The sequence below is a fragment of the Quercus robur genome, chromosome 6, assembly GCF_932294415.1.
Source record: "Quercus robur chromosome 6, dhQueRobu3.1, whole genome shotgun sequence".
Classification (NCBI taxonomy): domain Eukaryota; kingdom Viridiplantae; phylum Streptophyta; class Magnoliopsida; order Fagales; family Fagaceae; genus Quercus; species Quercus robur.
The window spans coordinates 16,482,110-16,491,317 of record NC_065539.1 but is presented as its reverse complement, the minus strand read 5'-3'; the positions used below and the strand labels follow the sequence as shown (position 1 = coordinate 16,491,317).

Here is a 9,208-nt window from a genome sequence, read left to right as displayed (position 1 = left end):
GAATAGATTCAAAAAAAAAACTAACAAAAGAGTGATCCTATTTTGTAGGAAGTTAGTGAATAGAAGTAGGAATTTAAATCAACATAAAAGTAGGAGTTTATTACAAGTATGAAGGAATTTCAATGCAGAAGTAGGAATTTATTATCTTTGTCAATTTACTATTTTAACCTTATCTTTGAGTTTTAGATAGGGGTATTTTTTACAGTAAAAAAACAATAACTAACTTTTTTTTTTTTTTGCCAATTTACTATTTTAATCCCCATTTTGACAGGAAAAAAAACAATAACTAACTTTCTGAATCTTCTTAATATATACAGGGATATATATATTTATTGAGAAGATTATAGATAAGTACATAAATAGATTCAGATTAGAGTGAGGATAATTTGGTCACCTAAAAAAAAATTGAACTGTACCACGGACCACTATAAATATCTGATCCAAAACGCACAAATATTTGACCAAAGTTCTCAAAGCAAAGCAAAGAAGGTGTTAGTAATTTAATTCTGCTTGAATTATTTGAAACTCTTACTTTTTAATTCAATAATTACGTGTTAGTTCATTTTAATATTTACGGAGATATAGCTCTGTTTGGTTTCCGAGAAAATTTGACCAAAGAAACAGCGTGTAAGGTTTACTCGTCGGTGAATTGTCGTTGTGGTTTTCAATCACGCGGAACTAATTAGACCTTTTTCAAACCTGAATTTTTTTTTTTTCATTTTGATTCTGAATTTTTGTTTTCTTTCACTTTCTTCAGTTTTCTCGGCGACCAAACAGTTGGTAAGAGTTTTATTAACTTTCTCTTTCAAATTATATAACTTTGATGCTTTTGATGCTGATTCTTTTATATCTGGTATCGTATTTTTACATATGATTTGGATCTTTAACTTCAAGTCCCAATTTGTGAGTTTGTGACTTTGTTTGCTCTTTGCAAGTACTTCTCTTTGCTTTAATTTCTCTGATCATTAGCCCTTGTTCTGTAAATGATTAATGTTTGGCCGATTGAAAAAAATATATTTGAACATGAACATTGATACCCAATTTGAAGCTAAACAAGAGTTAAGGATTTATTTTGGGAGCTATTTATGTATTGGGAACTTTGATTCATATGTACAATTAGCTATTCCATGAATTCATGAGCAATACTTCCTTCTCTCTAATAATTCATTGATGGGATTCACCAATAATTTTCCTATCTTTTCTATTTGGGTTTTAAGATTCAAGTTCATAATATTCCTAGTTTCATTGATCATATGAATTTTGAGTTTTAATTGTATCATGTAGTTGTTAAAAGTTGGCTTTTTTTTTTTTGGTTAGAATTGAGAGAATGGAAGTGAAGCAAGAGTTTGAGTGGAATGAAGCACAAAAGATTGTGATAAGTGTAGACCTTGTGACTGCAGCCAAACTGCAGCTTCAGTTCCTTGCCGCTGTTGATAGGAATCGTTACCTCTATGAAGGCCCTGCCCTTGAATGGGCCATCTATAGGTAATGCATTCTAAGAAATAGTTTTTTGGATTTTGCTGCTTGGTTTCAACTAATATGACTAATATACATCAATCTTTGAGTTTTTGGGGTTTTCTATGTTGGGGCAGTAATGGTGTAAGTTTTTGGATTGTAGGCTCTTCTCTGTTTTGGGTTTCTGGTGTTGTTAGTATTGTTATTGTTTATTTTAATTTGGTTTATTGTACTTAATTTGTCAAGATAAACAGAGATAGCTTATGAGCTATAGTATGTAAAGGTTTATGCATTCCTCCTATTAAGGCGAAGAAGGATTGAATTCATGGACTAAACAGTCATTACAATATAGAGGATTTTTTTATAATATTATGCATTGGGTAAAATGAAGTACAATTCCTTAGGTGAAGTACATTAGGTTCCCAATTAAATTCAAACACATATAACTGCAATAAATTTAATTGTCATTGCAAAAGGTAACATTGTTTGTGTTTTATTGATTGATGCAACGATGTGTCTAAATTTAATTAGGGAACCTAATGTACTGCACCTAAGAACTTGTACTTAAGTTTTTTTTTTTATGCATTTTATTCTTTCACCCTTTAGTGTATGCATTTAGAGTCCTCCAATAGAAGTTATGAATTATGAATATGCTGATTTCAGGTATAATGCTTGTTGGCTTCCCTTACTTGCTAAGCATTCCAAGTCCCAGATTTCTGAAGGGCCTTTGGTTGTGCCTCTTGATTGTGAATGGGTTTGGCATTGTCACAGGCTTAATCCAGTAGGATTCTGAACTTAAAACATATAAATTCAGTATCCCTTTTCTATTCTTTGCTCAATGGAGTTAGATTACTAAGCTCTTTTTTTTCTTTTCTTTTTTTCCTGCTTTTTTTTGTGGTTTTGTTATTCAGGTACAATACAAAACTGACTGCGAGAAACTTTATGGAAGAATCCTTGACAACTCTAATGTTGTGTCTTCTGTTCAAGGCAATTGTAATAGGCAAACTGAAGAAATTTGGAATAGAATGTATCCAGAAGAGCCCTACAACTTCAACATAACTCGTGCATTGTCAGAAAATGTCTCTCAGATGCTTTCTGGATTGGAAAAATACACAAAATATGATCTGGTTTCAGCTGTAAAAAGGCAGAGTCCTTTCTTTTACCAGGTATGATGAACTTTTTCTATTTTCTATTTTTATTTTGTGAAGTGTAGCCAATATATTTGAGTGAATTATTCAAATTGAGGTCAGGTCTTTCTTCATAATTTCTTCAGATTCTGATTAAAAAATAAACTGAATGCTTCTTGGAATTGCTATTTCAATTGTTTAACAATATGACAGGATAATGTGATGCCTTGTATTGAAATTGTTCTTAATTATTAATCCTTATCTGGGAGGCATGATATGAAAGTAAGTCTGTATATAATTCCATAATGTGGGTGTTACAAGGAACTTTTGTGTCTGAGACTTAATTTTAGACATGAAATCAGATAATTGGTGCTCTTAGGCTTTGTCATAAGTAGGATAAAGTGATAAGTTTTTTATAATTAATGTAAAGTGCCAGCCCTTACAATGTAAGTTAACTGTTTGGAAACACTGTATAATATTTAGGTAATCTACCTTGCTTGTTCCAAAATTATAATTAATATTTTGTATATTGTCATTATTGCTTCAAAGATTCATGCAGCAACTCAAACATATTACTTGATGTATATCCTCTGGATTTTCAAATTTTAACTTATTTCCTTTCTCATATTTGTGACAGGTGTCCAGACCCCATATGAATGATGGTCTCTTTCTTGAAGGAGCTGTCGCTAGATATAAAGGATTTTTGCATCTAATTAAGAGCAACAGGGATAAGTCCATAAAATGCTTTTGCGTTCCCACATATGACATTGATCTTATCTGGCACACTCACCAGTTGCACCCTGTTTCTTATTGTAATGATCTCATTAAACTACTTGGAAAGGTGTTGGAGCATGATGACATGGACTCAGATAGAACTAAAGGGAAGAAGCTTGATGTTGGGTTTTCTGTAACCACCAAGCAGTGGGAAGAGGCATTTGGTACACGGTATTGGAGAGCCGGGGCAATGTACAGGGGCACTGCCCCATCTCCTGTTACAACCACTCCTTTCTTATCTGACATGACTGGCAAGGAGGTAGTTGCATCCAAGGAGTTTCAGAAAATAATTCAGTTTCCACAGCTGAAGGTTGTGGAGGTAATCTCTGATCACCTCTTTTAGGCCATCTCCAAAATGTGGTATTTTTGTAGTATCTATCAGTTGCATGCCATTAAATCTCTCTCTCTCTCAATAAATATATCTATGTTTTCTATTTTCTTTCTATTTCTTAGCCAGTAAAAAAATACAGCAAATGGCTTTCTACTCTTGGAGCTTAAAATGTTACTGGATGAAGTTAAAGTGAAGCTATATAATATTAGGTTCATAAAGTTTCTTTTTAGAGTATTCTAGGATTTTTCACTGAAAAGTTCTATAATTACATGGGGCAGGATAATTATTATTTAAGATAATTTATAAATTATTTTTAATGACTCAAAATTATGCAATAAAATTCAATTACTACTAAATTCAGTACTAGCACTTTTAATAAAAGCATGAGTTTTCAGCTGCTTGTCTGGTTGTCAATCCTAAGATTTGGTGCTAGTAATGAACTGCTTATTGCTTCTGTTTCTATCTAAAGAATCTTCATGTGTTAAATAAAGGTATATGCAGCTGAGCTACTATTATTGAAACAACTCTAACGTTTCCTATTTTATTTTCTTCCTAATTCCTTTTTCCAGGTCCTTTTGGAGTTTGTTGGAGTTAAGAACTTACCAGAGGGTCATAAAGGAAGTCTGTCTGTCTCATTTTGTAAGATACAGCCTGATTCACTCTTTAATGCTAAGCGGAAATTGAGTATTTTGTCAGAGTCTGGAGAGAAACAGGTTGCTTCTTTTCAATGTGAACCGACAGGAGAGCTTCAGTTTGAACTCATATCCCATTCAACTTCCAACTTACCCATAACAAGGGCTCCCAAAATATTGGGTTCTGCTTCACTCTCTCTTCAAGACTTTCTGGAACCAGTCTCTAAACTTTCAGTGGAAAAATGGTTGGAGTTGGTGCCAAGTTCTAGCAATGTGATCATGAAACCAATCTGCCTTCGTGTTTCTGTCTCTTTCACTGTTCCGTCTCCGGCACCATGTGTGTTTCAAATGATTTGTTCTCGACCATTTTCAAAAAATTCTTGTTTTTTCCCTCTTCCTGGAAAGGTTCAGCATGCCAAGAGATTGACGCATGTCACTGATGAAACTGGTGCAGAAGTCATAAGCCTCCAAATGAGGTACATTTTTTTTCTTTCACAACTTCTGCTAGATAAGACTTAACGCTACCTGCCAACTCTTTGTATGTGGTTGTTATATATGTCTTTTTGTGTATATAGGTGTGTGGCAGATGGCATATGTTTGCATGACTATACTGCTTATGGCTTATGAGTGCATTCATGCTTGTATGTTAGTCATGTTAGTGACCTTGTAATCTATATTGTTAATGTAGGGACGTTACTGTTTCTTGGTAGGTTAAGAGTATGTCCAGCAATCATGAATCATTGCCTATGCAAACTTGGATTGGTGATTATTATTATTTTTTCACTTCTTCAGAATAAAAACCCTTGAGCAAGAACACACACAGACATATATTTCAAACCCATAATGTTGGGCATTCTATCTCCATTTTTTAATTCATGTGAGTGGAGGTTGAGGCTAGAATATATCATTCTATTTCCCAATTTATAGATCATTTCCTGAACCCGACAAGTCAGAGTTGCAACCATACAATCTGTATTATATGGTTGATCGAAATTAAATATATGGGCCATTTATTTTTGTATAAACTTCTGATTGTAATCAAACAATTTTCAAGGTTGAAGCATGCTCATGTATAAAAGCTGTTTATGCCAGCATTGGTTCATTAACCCCATTTTAAATAAGTTGCTTCCAAAGAAACCTTTTGATTACCAATCATACCATCTCATATCTTATGCAAGAGCATAGTGTCAGCTTACATGTCAGCAATGTGAAGGAAAACTGTCAGTCAGTTTAGGTTTCCATCTTTTTTATTGTTATTAATATTTGGTCAAAGTTATTTTTCTTACTTGTCAGCAATGTGGAAGACAATTAACAGTCAGTTTGTGCATCCAAGTATCTTTTTATTGTTATTAATATCGGGTCAGATTTATTTGTAGGATCTTGTTGGTAATTATATAGCTAGTAATCTATAACTTAGGAGTTGTCTATTGACTATCTAGTAAATTGTATTTGCTTCGGACATTGTCATGCATTTATTGTAAGCATTGCTTACTCATACATTGTATTTTCCTATAAATATCTATGAGAAATGTAAAGAAGATAGAGTGTGTTAAATTACCGATTGTCCTAAAAGCTTAAGCTATTAGGAAATGGTAAATTTAATCACTTAACCATAATTCTAATACCCCCCCCCCCCCTCTTTCATGTGTCTAAACTTCCCCTTTAATAAGTGGGAGCCCAACACATGGTATTTTAAACATTTTAAATGGGAAGTAGAGCAAAGGCAAGGATCGAACTAATGATCTTCTGCTTTGATATCATGTTAAATTACTGATTGTCCCAAAAGCTTAAGCTATTAGGAAATAGTGAATTTAATCACTTAAACTTAATTCTAATAGAGTGTTTTTAATTCAGAAAAGTGTTCTCAAGTGTGTCTTGCTTTGGTGTTGAGTGATTCCTTCTGTCAATGAAGTGTGTGGCTTGTTTGCATTGAGTGTTATCCACAATTAGTAGCATTAAGTAGTATGAGCTACCCCTGGTTGAGTGGCATCATGAGACTATCATTTTTTCCCTTAGTTGAATCTTTTGGATTAAACCATCCCCACGGGTCTCAGCCTGCATCAGTATCCAAACTTAGATCTATGAAAGCGAGAAATTAAGCTTGTGTGGAGATTTTTAGTAGTTGCAGTTATGAAAGGAACATGTAATCTAGATTGATTTACTCAAAACTAGGTTCTACATATTCTCGACTTACTAATGTATTTTGTGTAGAGTTTGTAGACCACTGTAATTTTCTATAATAATTAAGTGAACCCTCCAAGTTGAGGCAATAATCATTAGAATATTTTTAAAATATTATATAATTCACTGGTGGTTTTAGATGCTATAAAATATTTTGAAGCTGTGAATAATGATCATGCTGGTGTGAAATGCACTTCAGGGACTCAAAGGACAAGGTGAAGGAAAACTGCATTCCAAGGAAGGAAGTGATTGGTATTACGACTTCTGGTGAAACACTCACTCTTGCAGAGGCTGCTGGGACTGGGTGGTCATTAATGGATTCTCAGTGGTCCCTTTATCTTCAAAAGAAATCCAGTTTAGATGGTCATCTCTTTGAGCTCATGGGCAGTAGAATGGTATGCATAAGCTCTGGTTCCTAATTATCTCTCATTTAGGTCGTTTAGGACTTTGCACAAACATGTTCCTTTCGGTAGAATGGCTTTTGAAATGGTCAGAAATTATGAATAAGAGTTGTCTTAACTTTCTGATTGTCAGTCAGTTTATCAGTATATTAATATATTTTTGTGGAAACTATGAAATGGAACACATTGCTTTAGCTAATGTGACACCCTACTCTGTCTGTTTATTAATTCAGTTTCTAAATGCATTTTTTCGAAGTACAACTTTCTTAAACTTCACTTTTTTGTAAGTGCAATGTTTTTAAATTTCAATTTTTTCTTAGTACAGCTTTTTCAAACAAACTCCATGTTCAAAAATGTTGGTGCCAAAAACTGGACATTTGTGAAATTATGTGAATTAGGGCAATATGTTAAACTGACATTTGCGACATTATGTGAAAATTAGGGCAATATTTTAACCTGGAACCTTTTTCTTGAGCTTACACTTATGTTTTGCAGGAAAATTACCCTTCTCTTTTAGTGTTCTAATGTTTATATATTACAATTTTCTTTGGTGATGCATTTGCAATATTCGCTAGATGTATATGTTTGCGATACACTTTTGTCTGAGTTATTGTACCCTAATGTATAGCATTTATCAAGTTATATATATACATAATTGCCTGCAGGGTAAGTATTGAAGTGCCTCCTCTGAAGTTTTGTCTGGTGAATTTATATTATTGCCACAGGTAAAAATTTTCCCAGGAAGAAAGCTGGAGTATGAACCCAAACATTGTGAGAAGCATAGAAGTGAACAGGACTTTATGACAGCAATTGAATTCTCTAAGGAAGATCCATATGGCAAAGCAGTGGCATTGCTTGACTTGAAATCTGGATTTTTGAGGGTAAAAAGCTGCCAACTATCTTCTTTCTTTTTTCTTTTTTGACAAAAGAGTGTCTGAAATTCAGGATCTTTTTTTTTAATTAAATAGGTAAAGGAAGACTGGATGTTGGTGCCTGGAATTACATCCGCATTTATACTTACTGATATATTTAAGAAGGGAGGATATCACGGATTAACTGTGAATTGCAAAAATTTGGAGATGCATGGTCAAACTGAAGAAGTAGATGAAGTCCATGAGGGCAAAAAATCCAAACTGACCACTTCTGTAGCAAGTGAAGTAGAGTTGAATGTAGATGTGGCTGAAGGAAATGCTGCAATACCTGAAAAAGTTGGCTTGTCCAGTGGAGGTTGTGGGGGAGGGTGTGGTAGTGGGTGTGGCAGCGGGTGTGGTGGTGGATGTGGGAACATGATGAAGAGTGGTGGATGCGGTGGGTGTGGCAGTGGCTGTGGTGGTTGCGGTGGGGGGTGTGGAAATTTGATAAAGAGTGGTGGATGTGGTGGGTGTGGTTCTGGTGGTTGTGGCGGCTGTGGAAACATGGTGAAGAGTGGTGGCTGTGGTGGTTGTGGCAGTAATCCTACAAATGAAAATAAAGCTTGTAATTCATGCACGGATGATTACCCAAAGGAAACAACCATCTATGTCAATGAGGCAGTAGCAGCTTGATGCTTATGAGCATGATGGAAGATCCAAGAACTTCAAGCTATTTTAAGTTCTTATTTATATGTCATAGTTTCTTTATGTACAGGGGTTGCATCAAGAACAGTGTCTGGTCAATACAAGTATCTTCAAATCATCAAATTATTTGGTTTGGAGCATCACCGCGGTGCTCCTTTGGTGTACTATATCTGTGTGAAATATTTGCTCATGCAAAATAAAGTGTGGAGTTTACTGTATGTTGACTGCATTACAGACAATTCCGATTGTAAAACTGAAATATATACTCGTACTGTATTATAAGCTTTGTGCTGAACCGAGTTTATAAGAATAATAGTATTTAGTATACCGTAATATCTAGGGAAGAAAAGTGAGAAACAGCGTGGAGAGAAAATGGAAGACTGAACAAGTTCACTTTTTTTGGGTATAAATCCAATAAAAAGATATTGAGTAAATTTTTTTTTTTTTTTTTTTTTTGGGGAGAATAATATTGAGTGAATTTATTGTCAATGGCTACAACTAATTTTGTATCCAAAACTTGTCTTTAAGATTGAGATCATCAACCTTAAATTTTTTTTTTAAAAATTTAAAAATGGCTTAATAATACTAGTGGAGGCTAACTCATTTGATCAGACATGCTTGAGTGCCTAACAACTTTCCAGGCCCAAACCTAAACTAAGGACTTGGGTTTGGTTAAGTTAAACCACTGAGATGGATTAAAGTTGGTTCTCAAACTTATAAGTTATAATTTGGTGTCATTTCCTTTCTCCAA

General features: G+C 34.2%; 1 protein-coding gene across 3 annotated transcripts; it reads left to right on the top strand.

Annotated features, from left to right (window-relative positions):
* The first annotated feature begins 428 nt into the window (after nt 1-428).
* LOC126733004 (glycine-rich domain-containing protein 1) lies at nt 429-8,743 on the top strand. Of its 3 annotated transcripts, none has more exons than XM_050436112.1 (10): nt 429-489; nt 758-780; nt 1,318-1,485; nt 2,119-2,236; nt 2,367-2,621; nt 3,220-3,675; nt 4,257-4,795; nt 6,700-6,895; nt 7,627-7,782; nt 7,870-8,743. In XM_050436112.1, exons 3-10 carry the CDS (start codon nt 1,328-1,330, stop codon nt 8,443-8,445), a joined length of 2,454 nt encoding a protein of 817 aa, XP_050292069.1. In that variant the 5' UTR covers nt 429-489; nt 758-780; nt 1,318-1,327; the 3' UTR covers nt 8,446-8,743. The 3 variants fall into 3 exon arrangements, with proteins under 3 accessions (XP_050292069.1, XP_050292071.1, XP_050292070.1); XM_050436113.1 differs by lacking the exon at nt 429-489 and adding an exon at nt 612-627; XM_050436114.1 differs by lacking the exon at nt 758-780 and having other exon boundaries at nt 471-491.
* Nucleotides 8,744-9,208: the final 465 nt, after the last annotated feature.

Coding starts and splice junctions, on each gene's coding strand:
- LOC126733004 (XM_050436112.1), top strand. CDS start 1,328: ATGGAAGTGAAGCAAGAGTTTGAGTGGAATGAAGCACAAAAGATTGTG. Junction 2,237..2,366: donor ATTGTCACAGGCTTAATCCA/GTAGGATTCTGA, acceptor TTTGTTATTCAG/GTACAATACAAAACTGACTG. Junction 6,896..7,626: donor AGCTCATGGGCAGTAGAATG/GTATGCATAAGC, acceptor TTATTGCCACAG/GTAAAAATTTTCCCAGGAAG.